This window comes from Hemiscyllium ocellatum, chromosome 13, assembly GCF_020745735.1.
Source record: "Hemiscyllium ocellatum isolate sHemOce1 chromosome 13, sHemOce1.pat.X.cur, whole genome shotgun sequence".
In the NCBI taxonomy this organism is placed as follows: Eukaryota; Metazoa; Chordata; class Chondrichthyes; order Orectolobiformes; family Hemiscylliidae; genus Hemiscyllium; species Hemiscyllium ocellatum.
The window spans coordinates 12,949,081-12,966,124 of NC_083413.1; the positions used below are offsets into that span (position 1 = coordinate 12,949,081).

Consider the following 17,044-nt stretch of genomic DNA (forward strand, 5'->3'; position numbering starts at 1 on the left):
CTGCCTGACCTGCTGTGCTTTTCCAACAACACGTTTTTAAGTTCTGATCTCCAGCATCCGTAGTCCTCACTTTCTCCTCCTTGCTTGTCTTCTCAAGTGCTGCAAATTTAACATACGATCAGCTTTACTTTGTGAGCCATTGAACATGATTGACATTGAAAATGGAATTGTTACACTAGCAAAAGAGGATTGCATCCTCTACACTTGGAGTTAACTTGTGTCATTAGGACAGAGAAGAAATGCAGTTTTTTTTTATTCCAGTCACCGATTCACACTGATGTATCTGCCTGAGGATTACTTGATTGAAATGTTGAATGCTAAATAGGATGGGTTTCATTCCCTTGCATCTTTCGCCTTGAGCACAAAAAGTGCTTACTGCTATCCATTCATACTACAGCTTATCACCCTTTGATTAATAGAAAGTGTGCTGTCTGTATGAAAACCGGTGTGTCAACATTGGCCATGTTCTGGAGACTTATGCACTTTATCTAGGCTGACACTTGGAAAGTTGGGCACACAGAAAATCAGCCTATTGGCTAGCATATAACCACTGTTAATTGTCGTAAAAAGCTACCTGATTCACTAAAGCCCTTTAAAGAAGGAAATCTTTACTTGGACTGACCTACATGTGACTCAGGAATGTCGTTGATTCTTAACTGCCATTTGGGATGAGCAATAAAAGCCTATCCAGTAACCCTAACACATCTAGTGAATTTTAAAAAAAGTATATGTATCTTGCAGCACTATTTCAATAAGAATGGAATTAATATCATAGAAAGCCCTACAGTGTGGAAGCAGGCCATTTGGTCCATTGAGTTCACACTGACCCTCCGAAGAGCATCTCAACACCCTACCCTGTAACCCTACATTTCCCACCTACCATGTACATCGCTGGACACTGGGCAATTTAGCTTGGCCCGTCTACCTAATCTGCCCATCTTTGGATCTTTGGACTCTGGCAAGAAACTGGAACACCTGGAGGAAACCCACACAGGCGCAGGGAGAATGTGCAAACTCCACACTGTGATCTGAGGATGGAATCGAACCCGGGTCCCTGGCGCTGTGATGCAACAGTACTAACCATTGAGACATCGTGCCTCCCTAATTCCTACCAATTGTCTTGGTATTTATTCCCTGAACTTGCATCAATGTATCATTAAAAATCTGCTTTCATTGTTGTATGTGGAAATTTGCTTTACACGACTTGACTGCAGTAGCTTTATATAGTGAGTACTTCATTTTGCTGTAACGTGCTAGAGATGATTTCATGGTTGTGAAAGGTGCCAATGAAATGCAAGTAAAAGGCATAATGCTATTTCAAAGAAGCACAAGGAGTTTATCTCCAGTGTTTTAGTCAATATTTATCTCTTTATGAACATCAGAAAGCCACATTGTCACATTGCTGTTTGTGGGAAGTTGCTGTTTATTCTACATGACAATAGAAACTACACTTCAAAAATAATTAATTGGCTCTAAAATGCTTTGGTAAGTTCTGGGGTTATGAAAGGTGGTGCATAAATGTGATGTTTCTTTTTCAAGACTTTTTCTTTGAATGCAAAGCCAATATGAGTTTAGTTGATTAGTCAAGCTGGCATAATTTCCCCTTTACAAGAATAAAAGATCTTTCAGCTTGATGTACACATTCTAGGATAAATATTTCAATCTCTTGCTTTCTAGATTTCAAAGTTTATTCAAGACAGACACAGGGCAAGGAGGAACCGGTTGCGTAAAGATCAGCTGAAAAAACTTCCAGTACACAAATTCAAAAAGGGTAAGTGAATCTGTAAGTAGCTCTCTTTGAATTTTTAGTCAATAGCAAATTGTGAAGTGCTTTTTGCACAAAATCTATTCGATTGTGAAATTGCTTTTCTATTTTCACATATCTCTGGTTTTCTATTTCAGTATCCTGATGCTGCTTAAGAGGTATTTAGCTATATGTTTGAATGAGAGAGTTTGGTACTCTGGTTAAGAGTACCCCTATAAATAAAAATGTAACTGCAGTTGTTTGAAAAGAGATTCAAGTGAGTGATTTAAAGAAAGCCTATGTGCCATAGTCATTTGTGTTACCTCACATTGTTATCTGTCTTGCAATTAAATAAATATTGAGACTGCGATGGATGGATGGATGGAGAGAAAGGGAAGTATGAGGATCATAAGGGAGCAGTGGGGCGTCCTTTTTGGCTCAGTAGAGGGGAACACAAAAAAATCGAGAAGGCAAGATGCTTTGGATTGAATGGGGTGACAGTAGAAGAGATGATGGAAATATATTGGAGTAGGTGGTGGGCAAAAAAATTTAGACTCTTTGAAAGACCACACTGCTTTGAGATCAGGTAGAGGTGAGAAATTAGTGAGAGCAAAAAAAAAATGATTTTGAGGCGTGTAAGGCACTAATAATCTGCATCATTTTGAATGTAAATATTCCATATGTGTATCTTTCATAATTTACATCGAAGCTTAGTATTATCATACAATTGTTCAAATCAAACAAGTTAGTATACAGCACTTTCTGGAAGCTAAATGCTTTATAAATTTATGGTATTCTCTTTATTCTACATCTTAGATGGATTTTTTTTGTCTTGATGCTTTACTTTTGGGTGACAGTATCTCAAATTAGGAACACTAACTGTATTCTAATTACTGATGCTAAATGTGAATGTGTTTCTTCAACTTGTGATGTCACATGGTTGTTTTATGATGCATGTGAAGTTTTTGTCCCTGTTGGAGCTATTGCATTTATTTGTGATTTCCTGAAGTAGCTGCTATGAAATTGTGATTTTTAACAAAACTATTTATAGAAAGAGGGTGCCACCAACATTTATTGTCCGTCCCTAGTTGCACTTGAGCAGAGATGTGGTGAACAACTGCAGTCCATCTGGTGTTATCTTGGCCTAATGTCCAAGGAAAATGTTCCCAACCCCTCCATTCTTTCTTTGTAAGAGAAAGGGTCCAAGGATGAGATATTTCTGTTTAATCTTTTCTGCACTCTAATGCATTTGCACCTTCCTGTGGTTTAGTGGTTAGACCTCAGTGCTTCAGCTGAGGTCTAACCACTTCTTTATATAAGTTCATTTTGTGACCTGCTTTCTTTCTTTCCTCAGTGCCCCAAATTATGGAGTCTAAAATACTGTTTCCTCTACATGTTTTGCCCCTCTTATTGACTTGTGAATATGTACTCCCAGATCTTTAATCTTCACATTCTTTAGAAGAGTACCCTTTATACTGTCTCTCCAGGTTTTTTTTTACCAAAATGTATCCCCTCTTTTATTTTCTACATTGAGTTTCATCTGCCACCTATCCACTGGCTCCATCAATGTATCAAACATCCTTTTGAAGACCTACGCTGTCTTCCTTGCAGGTTACAGTTCTCCTGAGTTTTATGTTATCGCCAAACTTTGAAATTAGATTAGATTAGAAGATTAGATTACTTAGTGTGGAAACAGGCCTTTCGGTCCACACCGACCCACCCAGATCTATTCCCCTACATTTACCCCTTCACCTAACACTATGGGCAATTTAGCATGGCCAGTTCACCTAACCTGCACATTTTTTTTTGGACTGTGGGAGGAAACCGGAGCGCCCGGAGGAAACCCACACAGATGCAGGGAGAATGTGCAAACTCCACAGTCAGTCGCCTGAGGCGGGAATTGAACCTGGATCTCTGGTGCTGTGAGGCAACAGTGCTAACCACTGTGCCACCGTGCCACCCACCCACTGTGCTGCCCACCAAGATTAATTCATTGATATCAGGAAAAACAGGGTCCCCAATGCAGACCACTGGGGAACTTCACTACAAGCCCTAGTGTTTCCTAACCCTCAGGCTATTTGGATCCATGTTCTCCCTGTTCTGTTTGTTCCATGACCCATAACGTTTCTACGTTGTGTCACACTATATTGTATGGCTTATGGAAGTCCATGTACACTTCAGCAATCCTCTGTTACCTCTTCAGAAAATTCCAAGTTACGTAGTCTTGCTTTTCCCTGCACTGTGTCAATGCTGACTCTTCTGAATCAATCGATATTAAGTCCAGAGAAAATTAAAAGATAATTACCAACACCTCTGCAATTTTTGCTGACTCTTTCTTTTAATTTCTTTGGATGCATTGCCTCTGGTCCTAGTGCCTTATCAACTTTAAATACTGACCACTTGTGTAATACCTCTTATTAACATTAAACTTTTCTGATGGCTGAGTTTCCCTCTCTGTCACTATGGCCTGTGTAGCATCTGTCTCACCAATAAAGACAAATACAAAGTCAATTGTGCCTCTGTTTTGAGGTATAAGTTCCAGTTTTAGTTCCTAATTAACACCCCTCCTCCATTTATCATCCTTTTACTAATGTTGTTCATATAGAAGACTTGGGGATTTAAAGATTAAAATGAAGTGGAAGAAGCATTGTTATAACAGGTATAAACTAGAAAATACTAATGAGAACCAAGCTAAAAACAGAAGGCTCAGAAAGGAGATGTATAAACAATTAAGAGCAGCAGTGGGGGATTATAAGAGAGATTAGGAGCTAACATAAAGGGGAATACCAAAATTTTTGACAACCACATAAGCAGTAAAAGGATGGTACAAGGAGTTGGGCTAACCTGGGACCTAAAAGGGGATTTCCATATGGAGGCAGGGAGCATGGCTGAGGTGTTAAATTAATGTTGTGCATTTCTTTATGAAGGAAGGAGATGCTGTCCAGCCCAAGTTAATGGAAAGGTTTACGCTCTTTAAGGAGCCATTAGATAGGTTCTTAGTACCTACAGTTGATAGGACTCCGGGACTGGATGAGCTATGTCAAAGGTACTGAAGGAAATGAAAATGGAGATTGCAGAAGCAACGGCCATCAATCTTTCCATCTTCCCAAGACTTAGGTGATGCCAGAGGCCTTGAGAATCACAGATATAACACCTAAAAACGCAGGCAGGATATGCCCAGTCGTTACAAAGTCATGAGTTTAACTTGAGTGATTTTAAATTTTTTAAAAGTTCACCCATGGGGTTTGGATATTGCTGGCTGGTTAGAATTTACTTCGGGTCCCTTGTTGCCCTTGAGAAGGTAGCGGTGAATTGCCTTCCTGGCCACTACAGTCCGTGTATTGTAGGTAGACCAAAATGCTGGGAAGGATGGAATTCCAGAAGTTTGACCTAGTGACATTGAAGGAAAAGCGATATATTTCCAAGTCAGGATAATGAATGGCTTGGAGATGAACTTGTAGGGGATGGTGTTCCAATGTATCTCCTGCTCATGTCTTTCTGATGGAAATGGTAATGGGCTTGGAAGATGCTGTCCAAGGATCTTAGGTGAACTTCAGTCCATTTAGCATATAGTACACACTATGGCTAATGAGTGTTGGAAGTGGATGTGGCACTAATCAACCAGGCAGCTTTGCCTTGGATGGTGTTGAATGTCTTGTGTTGATGAGTTGAAGTCATCCAAGCAAATGAGAAGTATTCAGTCACGCTCCTGATCTCTGCCTTATAAATGGTGGACAGGCTTTTAGGAGTTAGGAGGTGACTGACTTGATGCAATATTCCCTGTGGGAAGCAGTAACTCAGGATGGAATTAATAGCTGCATGGAAAATGTGGACTAATTAGGCTTCTGCTAGGCTTGTTGAAACCAGACCTAGTCAAGTGATACCTTGATATCAAGGGAGTTGTTCTCCACTCACCCTGAGGTTCATTTCTTTTGTGCATGTTTGGACTTCCCTGTGTGACGTCAGAACTGTGGCCCTGTTGGAACCCAAACTGTAAGTCAGTATACAGGTTATCATCGCTGCTGAACTAGTTTGTGTAGACTTCTCTAATGTACATTCGCAATTTAAATAGATTTCAGTTCTGGCAATTTTATTGATGTGAAGGTCATCTGATGAATTCAAGTTGCTATAATTCCTGGTGGTTTTATTACTGCTGTGTTTTGTTGTTTGCTGGTTATTAGTGTTCAGATTACAGAACCGTACACAGCCTATTTATGGTAATGAGACAAAAAAAACTACAGATGCTGGAATCCAAGGTAGGTAGGCAGGATGCTGGAAGAACACAGCAAGCCAAGCAGCATCAGGAGGTGAAGTTGCTATTTCAGGTCTAATTCTCCTCCAGGACTGGGGGTGGGTGTAAGGGGAGCTGCAAATAAAGGGGATGGTGGAGGCAGGGTGGTGAAGTGGGAATAGGTGAAGACAAGTAGAGGGTATGACCTGGTTGGTCGATTTGGAGAAATGAATCTGCTAGATGTCTGGGAGGGGGAGGGACTGGGAAGGGAGGTTACTTGAAATTGGAGAACTCAATATGGAGTCCTCGAGGCTGTAGGCTGCCCAGGCGGAAGATGAGGTGTTCCTCCAATTTGTGGTTTGTTTTCCCACTCCCTATCCAACATGGCCATCCTTGGCTACCTCCATTGTAGGAGGCAAAGGATGGCCATGTTGGATAGGGAATGGGAAGGGGAATTAAAATGGATGGTGACTGGGATGCTCATCGAACCATTCCCTAAGTTTATTTTTGGTCTCCCTGATGTAGAGAAGACCACATAGGAGCACCTGACGCAGTAAACTAGGTTCAAAGAAAGGCAGGTGAACCTCTGTCTCACCTGGAAGAACTGTTTGGGACCAAGGGTGGATGCGAGGAGGCTGGTGTACTGGCAGGTTTGCATCTTTTCTGGTTGCAGAGGAAGGTACCTGGGGTTTCTGGAGGGTTGGTGGGGAGAATGGAGCAAACCAAGGACTGTCGAATGGAATGGTCCTTGTGGAAGGCAGAGAGGGATGGGCCACACCACCTTCATTCCCCATTTCACTGCTCTAAACCGTACCCTCCCCCCAAAAAAATCTCCCCTCTACTGTCTCCAATCTCATCCTTCCCTAGTTTCGCACTGCCCGTTTCTACCTGCTCCCCAAGATTCACAAGCCCAACTACCCCAGCCGATCCATTAACTCTGCATGCTCCTGCCCCACCGAACTCATCTCGTTCTATCTCAACTGTATTCTCTCCCCATTGGTTCAGGCACTACGACACCAACCACACCCTTCATGTTTTCGGTAACTTCCAGTTCCCTGGCACCCAGCGCTTTATATTTACCATGGATGTGCAGTCCTTATACATGTACATTCCCCATAGGATGGCCTGCAGGCCCTCCGCTTCTTCTGCACCAGACTCATCCAGTTTCCCTCCTCCAATACTGTCCTCTGCCTACCCAAACTGGTTTTCCCCCTTAATAACTTTGCCTTTGACTCTTCATTCCCTCCAAATCTAGGGGATGGCCATGGGCTTTCGGATGGGCCCCATTATGCCTGGCTCTTTGTCGGCTATATCAAACGGTTCTTCAGGCAGTGTACCCCAACTCTTCTGCCATTACATCTTTGACTGCATCGATGCAGCATTCTGCACCCAGGCTGAACTGGAGCAGTTATTGCCTTTGCCCACAATGTCTACCCCACTCTCAAGTTCACGTGCTCCATCACGGACACCTCCCTCCCCTTTCTTGACCTCTCCATTCCCAACTCTGACGACAGTCTTCAGATGGACAGTTACTATAAACCCATAGACTCTTGCAACTACCTGGACTACACCTTCTCTCACCCAGAATCTTGCAAGAACTCCATACTGTTCTCCCAATTCCTTCTCTGACAAGACATTCCACTCCCAAGCATCTCAGGTGTCCACCTATTTCAAACAACGTGCTTTTCACCCCTCTGTCATTCAGACAGCCTCCACTGCACTATACTCTATGCTACTTTCATTGTATTCTATGCTACTTTCTCCCCCCACCCTCTAGTTTATCTCTCCACGCTTCAGGCTCACTGCCTTTATTCCTGATGAAGGGCTTTTGCCCAAAATGTTGATTTCGCTGCACTTTGGATGCTGCCTGAACTGCTGTGCTTTTCCAGCACCACTAATCCAGAATCTGGTTTCCAGCATCTGCAGTCATTGTTTTTACCTCCACTGCACTATCTCCGTTCCCCATTCCACTGCTCTAAACCCCTCCCCCTTCAAATGCAATAAAGTTAGGGTTTCCCTTGTCCTCACCTACCACTCCACCAGTCTCCACATCCAATGCATTATCCTTAAATACCCCACCACTAAAAACATCTTCCCCTCTCTGCCTTCCACAAGGACGGTTCCTTTCTACTACTCGGTTTGTGCCATCCTGCACCCGGAAAAGATGCCAAACCTGCCAGTACACCACTTCCATCACTCCATCCAGAGCCCAAACAGTCTTTCCAGTTGAGACAGATTCACCTGCTCTCTTCCAAACTAATTTACTGCATCAGGTGCTCCCGATGTGGTCTCTACAGCAGGGAGACCAAATGTAAAGTTAGGGTGTGGCTCACCGAGCATCTCACTAGGCCCACAGGAGGTGACTGGCCCTCCCAGTCACCACCCATTTCAATTCCCCTTCCCACTTCCTATCCAACATGACCATCCTTGGCCAGTTCCATTGCCACACTGAACCAAACCGCAAATTGGAACAACAACACCTCATCCCGCTTAGGCACCCTACAGCCCGGAGGACTCAACGTTGAGTTGTCCAATTTCAAATAACGGTCGCCTTCCCTTCTCCTGACTCCCTTCCCAGTCCCTCCCCCTCCCTTCCACTCCTCCCAGCCACCTGCCGGATTCATTCCTCCCATTGACCAACCAGGTCATACCCTCTAACTGTCTTCACCCCACTTAACATCCTGCCCTGCCAAGCCCTTTATGTGCAGCTCCCCTTACTCCCACCCCACAGTCTTGAAGAACGGTTACACCTGAAACGTCAACTTCTCCACCACCTGATGCTGACTGGCTTGCGGTGTTCTTCCAGCCTCTTTAAGGTAATGGGCAAATTTAACGTTTAATAATCTAACTCCATTTCCAGTCTGGCCCGTACCTGGGTCAATTAGATTGCAGTTTTAAATATTTGTTGCTCCCCTTCATGGTTCTGTGGGTATACTTGCCCCAAGCAATCGATCATTGTGTTGGCCAAAAGTAATAGTAAATGGGCTATTCATATGAAAGCAAAATCATGACAGGAGCCATACTGTTTTACTGCAACATCTATTAGATACTTTTTCCAGACTTAGTTCAGTGATAGCTCCCAAATGGTTCAGTCTCAAGTTCCTGAGTTCACCTTAACACCTGAGAGCTCTAATGCAACAGTACAGAATTGGAGGAATGACAAAGATCTTCCGCCACCTCAGTTCTGTGTCTTACACTTGTAATATGAAGAAAGCATGGCGATCCCCCTCTCTGTTGGTCTCTGACAATTCCCACCCCAAATTTTAAAATTCTTAAAATCTGCTAAGTTTCTCTCTAGTCCTGTCCGATGATCGGAAATTAGACCACATTAGCCATGACTCCACATTTGCCATGCCTTTGCTCATATTTCAGCTGCCACTAAATAAAGTTGAGTTCCCCTTCAAGCGACTGACCCACCTGCCTCTTGAAGATTAGCGGAGCTGACAGTAACTAAAGCAAGTCTAATACAAAAAAAAAGACACTTGTTCTATACAGATGATTGTTAGTTGCTTGTTTTATTTTATTGCACTAAAATGTTTTACTGTTCATTTCTGGTAGGTACTCATTATTAATTGCTGGTTCATGGGCTGGGCTAACTATATTTTCACAAATTACCTATTTTTCTGTTTTTAATGGATAAGTTTATATGTTGTGTTTTTAATGGACTTTCCTGCACAGTAAAAGGTCAACTAATTTTAGAATATCTATATTTCCTCAAAATCTTATTTTCCTCAAATTCAAGCAAATTAACATATCATTTAATTCAAGACGATCTTCAAACTTTTTCTGCCGTGAATCCTTCTTAGATTCCGAATGAGAAATTTGGAAATTGGTAATTGCACTTGCCTTTTTGAAAATTACTACTTTTTTGTGGTAGTTATTCCATTTGTAGCTGGTATATTTGTGAAAAGATGCAAATCTCCCATGAGACTTTTATGTTCACAGATCTTAAATATCATATGCAAGTGATTGATAGAAGCTGGTGTGAAATGTGGCCTTGAATGCAACTGTTACAGTAACTGCCAACAAAAAGACACTGTCTCAGTGAAATGGAGCTTGCTGCAGCTGCACTGCTTTCCACAGAGCAATGTTTAACCACAATTAATAAGACGAGTCAACTAAACCTATTGTCAAAGACTATTTTGGCTTTGCTGACAAATTTATTCAGGAAGTTGTATGTAGGCTCAGCCAGTGTGGGTTTGATCTTTTGAACATGTTAGTAATCTAGATTTGGATCTACTCTTTGTTTTTGCTTTGCCTGGTGAGAAATGCTGTCATGCGATTAGACATTTTAAGACAATTAGGTCTGTTACAGATTTGGCAAAATAAATGCAACAATTAACTGACTTAGTTTGGTGGCAAAGAATCTCCTTTTGAAGGCCCAGTGGCTAACTGCATTTTTGGGATTGATTATTTGGTTTGAAATCTTAAATTGATATATTTAACAAAGATTAAGTGGCTGCAAAGAATTGCAGTTGGTTTGGGAGGGTCGAAGAGATTTTCTTTCTTTTGTTAAAGCGTCACCATATCTCATTTATTTTGTCAGACAGGCATAAAGGCTACATAGTCGCTACCTATTTGCAACCAGAAAATGCTCTCTGATAAACAGACCAAAATGTTCTCAATGATCGCACCCTCTTTTTCTCGTCTCAGTGCGCATTAAATTTAAGAAGATTTGTTGCAAGATATTATAGGTGAATTTGCTAATAATAAGAAAAAGTTGATATTTATCAAAATCTTTGACTCACTCCGAAGCCTGCCTTACAAAAGGTAATTGAACCATTTAGTTTTGTCAATTTTGATGGTTTATATAAAGGTAATTCATAATAGTTAAGTATTTCAAATACATTTATCAGTGAACCCTCTTTAAATTCATTTGTGGGATTTGGGCATTGTTGGCTCTGACAATTTTGTTTTGCCCAGTCTTAGTTATGCTTGAGAAGGAGATGATGAGCTGAAGACCTACAATGCCATCAGGAAGACCATTCCACATTTTTGATTCAGTGACACTAAAGGAACAGTTAGGTAATTCCAGATGAGATTGTGAATGGCTTGGAGAGAAATTTGTAGATTGTGGTTTGCTCATGTATCTGCTGCCCTTGTCTTTGTGGTTGTAGGTTTAGAAGATGCTGTCAAAATAATACTTGACATGTCTGAATATTTGTATTATGTAAACTGGTTGCTGCAAATGGAAGATTTAGTCCTCTTGTGTATCTTCATAAAAGCACAAGTTCCTCTTCCTAAAAGATATTCATATGACTAAAGTTATTTTTTTTTAAAAGTGACCGCTTTGCTACTCTTATCAATACCTTTGTTTTACTTCCAAATTTCTCAACTGAACTCAAATTATCAAAATTCCTCTTTTGCATTTGAGCATCATTTTGAAAGTTTGCTGATCTTATGTAACCACTTGCAACTCTACTCAGTTCTGTGAATCTTTGTGATCCTTGAGTATTTAATATAAGATGATGTCTGAAAAAATGCTGTATTGTCTTTTGGATGTATTCATTATATAAGGGAATCTGCTATAGCTTGGTTCGCATAAGAACTGGTGTCCTGACCTTTCCTCCCATTATATATATATCACCAAATATAGATTAACTGGTCATTGTCTGTCGTACCTTACTGTACGCATATTAGGTACCATTTTCACCAATGTTGCAACTGTGGGAGTTGGTTGCAAAAGACCATTCAGCCCTCTTTGCTGTTACTATGTTGAAGTAAAATCTAAACTTCGCCCAATACTTCAGCTCTCTTCGTAATACCCTACTATGTTCTGATTGTCAGTGTATCATCACTTTTTCTTTATAGATTTGAACAAGTTTTGCCTCAATTCAATAGCAAAATACAAACTATTTCAACAATCCTTCATGCTTGCTTCTTTGGTTACTGACCTATAATTACCTAAGTAAAACAATATTATGCCCACCCTTCCTTCATTCTTGAAGTTCAGTTCACTTCACTGTATGTGAATAACTTCAGGATATCTTGAAGGTGGTACGGTGCTATATAAATCAGATTTCTTTTCCATCCAAGACGTATATTAGCAAAGTCTTGGAAGCAAATTGGTGAGGGCATGATTCCAAAAAACTGGTGGATCTCTTCCTTCCTAGATTTTTATTGTGGTGTTTTCGAATGTCTGAGCAATGGCTGTGAATGTGACAAACTTCCAACACAGATATGATACCTGTGTAATTGGAGGGTTCATGTGAATTCATCAAGATCAATACTTTTTACACATGTAGCACATTTGAAAATTGATCCTCCAAGGAAACAATACAATTTGTTTCACGCGCTCGACTCTGATCTCCAGTATCTGCAGTCCTCACTTTCTCTAATACAATTTGTGTAGCTGAGTCTTGCTAAATATTTGTTTACAAAATGGAAAATACAGATTATTTAAATGCTGCATTCCTTTGTAAAGGTTAGAATGTTTCACTGTTTTTGTCTGCATCAGTGGAAAGGCAGCAGCATGATGGAAAAGTTAGGAGTGGTGACAGCAAATGAGGGACAAAGTGAAACAGCAGGAGCTGGTGGGAAAGCAGCTAAAATAGTTGAAAACAGCTGAGAGGGGGTGATCTTGGAAGAAAAGAAAGCTCCACATGGAGTAGGACTGAAGGTGGGATTGGACCTGATGTGACAGAGGAGTAGGTAGAGGCAGGGAAAATACAGGTACAGTCATGTGCAGTGTTTGATAAATTCAGTTGAGGCATTTATTGCAAAAAGGAACTCAATAATGTGGCAAGAGGGGCACACCATTGTCACTAGTGTTGGGAAGTTTGCAATTATAGCTTGATGGGGAAATAAGATTTTGTCATTGAGCTTTGTATTCTCCACTTCAACAAAACTGTGACTCACGTAATGACCAGAAATAAACCTATTAAGAAACATGTTAAAAACAAAACCCAAGATTACTTTTTTAGACTAAGCAAGCATTCATAATTTTATTAAATGAGCTAATTGTTTGTTTTCATCTCTCTTTTTACAAAATAGTCATTTTTTCTTTGCAGGGTACAATGCTTTAATGCACTATGAGTTCATATTAACGAATGAGGGCGGGTAAGTGGAGCTGAGGCCATGAAAACATCAGCCATGATCTTATTGAATGGTGGAGCAGGCTCGAAGGGCCAGATGGTTGTCAACTGGTCCTGATTCTTATCTTCTTTATAACTTATACACCTTGGTCAGTGTTCTCTATGCCTTGTAAATTCAAGGCAATACAAACCAAACTTATCCAATGTAACTGTTTCAGCTATGGTATTAGCTCACCCAAAAATACTTTGCAGTTTTCCATTTTAATGTTGGCATAAAGTGTGAATGAAGTCTCAGCCTTAGCACTATGACAGCAATGTGTTTTGATCTCAGTTTTAGTAATTTCACTAGTCCCCAAGAGAGCAATTTTAAAAAAAAAGTTGTGAACATCTTTCACAACATCATTCTGCTGTCATGATGCTTTGGGCTTGTGCAGGAAATCAAGCTTCATTATCCTTTTGGAATTGTCACAAATGGTTTTATCAAAGGATATGAAATTCCCAAATTTATTTGTCTTTTTAGATTTACCAAAAAGCATGCAAGTTTCTGGTTAAGTACCAAAAATACTATTTATTGCAAATAAATATATTCTAGCTACAGATAAATGAAATGTTGGCATATAACTAACTTCTATCTCCTTTATAAAACTCCCCTGACGCACATAGAGATGTAGGAAAAATTGGTATTATGGTTGGAAGGAAAACCTTGGAATGTCCCCTTGTCCACAGGGTTTGCCAAGATGATCCCTGTCCTTGTCAGCACTTGGTGGTTTTTCACTTCCTTGCAGAAAGCACAGTGTGACTGGTGTACAAGTTACCAAGATTCTGACAATTTGCTCAAAAACCATAGCTTACAGAAACTAGTGAGTATGTTACTGAAGTGTGTTCATGTTTGTGAACATTGAGAACATCTGTCAAAAGGTCTTTTGCAAAGGTGCTAGTCAGTTGTCCCTGATATCAAAAGAGATCCATTCCTACTTCATCACTAAATAAAAACGAAGGGTAGGAAGAGCTTTCAGAAAGTTTCCAAGGGTGGTCCAATAAATTTAGCCGTGCCTGGCACTTTTGAACCTGTGTTGAATCTTGTTGTATACATGGGGGAGTTTTTATTTCAAAAAATCTGTTTGATTGAAATTGCTAAAGCTCTTCACTGTTAATTTGCTGATGCAAGTAAGTTCACTGTTTAGGTGGGAGACTCATAATTCAATCAGCAAGCCATAGTCTTGCATTCTCCTTGACTGATCTTGTGTTTTCATAAAGGACTTTGAAACATAGAAGATTAACAATGCAGAGTGTCATTTGACCCACAATCAGTGTGCCAGCTCAACTGGTTCAGTACCCCATGTAACATGGAGAAAGATGAGGATTGCAAATCCTGGAGATCATGTGTGTTGCTGGAAAAGTACAGCAGGTCAGGCAGTATCAGAGAAGCATGGGAATTGGATTCAGGCAAAAGCCCTTCATCAGGAATGAGGCCTTGATTGCTCTTCTCCTCAGGTCAGGACCTGCTGTGCTTTACCAGCACCCCACACTCAACCTCACGTTACGTGCTGACACGAGTAAGAAATTCGTTATTGCAGCTCCCTAATGCAAGTGGTTAAATCTGCTAAATAGTGGATTGTTAATGTGAAGCTCATGATTTTCTGAGATGTACAGAACATGTCTTACTGCAAAATTACAAATTTGGATTTGCTAGGTTTTAGTGACTTAAACTGTTCTGTCTCAGAACAAAGTGTTCTTAATGTGGTTTTTTTAAAAAAAATCATCTAATTCTTTTGTGACTTACTTTGTGAAAAATGCTATGTCCAATGTAGTTCTCTTTTGTATTTTGAAGCATATTGGAAACCTTAGAAGTTAATGAATGGTTTTGTTTGTTTTCTGGGGTCAACTTAGAAACATACCATTAGTATGGTAGGAGTCCATTCAGCCCATTGTGATTGTGCTGCTTCCATAAAATCGTTTACAGATTACACTTCCAGGTAGAGTATCAAGATTTCCGTCTGGATGAGATGATAGGAGATGAGAGCAACCTTTGTAAATTTGACAATAAATTGCTTATGGATATTATTGGTTACCATTTATTATGGGATAGCATAAAACAAATGTGGGTTGTACCCTCAGATTGGCTTCATTATTTTTATTGCAGCATTAGTAATTTGCACGATTTGGAGATGTCGGTGTTGGACTGGGGTGTACACAGTTAAAAATCACAACACCGGGTTATAGTCCCGCAGGTTTAATTGGAAGCACACTAGCTTTCGGAGCAACGCTCCTTCATCAGGTGATTGACAATCAAGTGATGAAGGAGCGTCGCTCCGAAAGCTAGTGTGCTTCCAATTAAACCTGTTGGACTATAACCTGGTGTTGTGTGATTTTTAACTTGGTAATTTGCACTTTTGTTCCAAACAATTTGGATGGAGTTTTTGATGAATACCTTAAACTTCAAAATTCAAAAACATTTGGAGAATAAATTTGCAAATCGCTTATTGATTTTTGCTACTTTTTAATTCTATAATTTATTGCAATGCATGTAACCTGTTGTGTTGGGTATTAACATTGTGATTAACATAAGGTATTAGACACCTTGACTTTGTTTCTCCAGGGTGACTTTCTCACAGGTATAAACACACATGTATCTGAAGAGGGTACCTCAGCTAACAACTTAACAAATTATCAATAACATTGCTACAGTTGTGCATCTCTTCCTTGAGGTTTTGCCTTGCCTTGTTGATGCTGTATAACGGCAAAGCTTCTAAATGTTAGAAATGTTAAAGAGCTTCCATCTCATTAAGGAAGGTTTAGTTCTACCCACATGCGACAAACTGCTCTGAAAATTCTGCAAATATTTTTACAGCTGTGACAAATTGTACCATTAGCATCTGAGTTTACAACATTTGTTGAAAATTGATTCACACCACCTTCCAATAAAATGGATCCTTTTTTTAAAAAAAAATCTGATCTACAGAATTACCAAAGTCTGAGCTTTTGGATCATAATGTATACCAAGTCTCATTGACATTTGCTGTTTTTTAAAAACACAGACTAATAAATGGGTACAAACATCTTCACACCTTCAATGGTGAATATAATAAAAGCTGAATCAAAAACAGAAGATCATGGAAAAGTTCAGCAGGTCTGGGCAGCATCTGGGAGGAGAAATTCGGGTTCAGTGCCCCTTCCTCGGAGCCAATAATAAAAGCTGAATTTAATTCTGCAGTTGATTGTGCAGCTGTTGACTGAAATTAGTTTGTAGAATTAAAGATATTGACATTACTGCTGAGACCTGATGTTAATTACCAAATTGAAAACTCAGCACATCTTGTGAGTGAATAAATTGAAATGATTGAGCAGTAGCAACCAAGTAACTACCATTGATTAGGAAACCACACTGGATGTTGGTAAGATGTATTAACTGCAGAAAGTTTTGGTTTAGTTGTCAAAGGTATCAGTCGAAAAGTGTGGCCCTGAAAAAGTACAGCAGGTCAGGCAGTATCTGAAGAACAGGAGAATTGACATTTTGGGCATAAGCCCTTCAGGAATGTGGGGGAGAAGAGGGCTGAGAGATAATTGGGTGAGGTAGCTGGGGGAAGGCCATAAGTAAATGCAGGGGGTGGGGCGGGGAGTTGTGGGTGATGGTGATAGGTTGGGAGAGGACGGTGTAGCAAATAGATGGGAACAAAGATTTTCAGATAGGAAAGTTCACAAGGATGGTGCTGATTCAAAGGTATCATTTCAAGTTGAGACCTTCATTAAAACTCCAGTTTTAAAATGTAAAAGTAATACTGAATAAGTCTGCAACAAAGTACAAGGCAACATAGATTGCAAGAGCTGGAATTCAGCTCTTTTGACAAAGTTTGGGTGACAGCTGTAATGAGGTGTGGAGTAGAGTTATCCTGAGCAGGTTAGTCATGAGTAAGTGACACTTGATAGCACAAATACCATCTTTCCGCAGACTAATAGGGCAGTAATTCACCATATTGGAGTTATCTAGTTTCTTGTGTGCAGGACATAACTGGGTAAATGTGTATTTTGTCAGAT

At 40.3% G+C, this 17,044-nt stretch overlaps 1 protein-coding gene across 2 annotated transcripts in view; it reads left to right on the top strand.

Annotated features, from left to right (window-relative positions):
* The window catches only part of rnf13 (ring finger protein 13), a 257,872-nt gene that overhangs the window by 187,040 nt on the left and 53,788 nt on the right, over window positions 1-17,044 (top strand). For both annotated transcript variants that reach the window (XM_060834542.1, XM_060834541.1), the window contains one exon: window positions 1,678-1,771. In XM_060834542.1, the coding sequence (XP_060690525.1) occupies window positions 1,678-1,771 (94 nt within the window). The remainder of the gene's footprint in view (window positions 1-1,677; window positions 1,772-17,044) is intronic.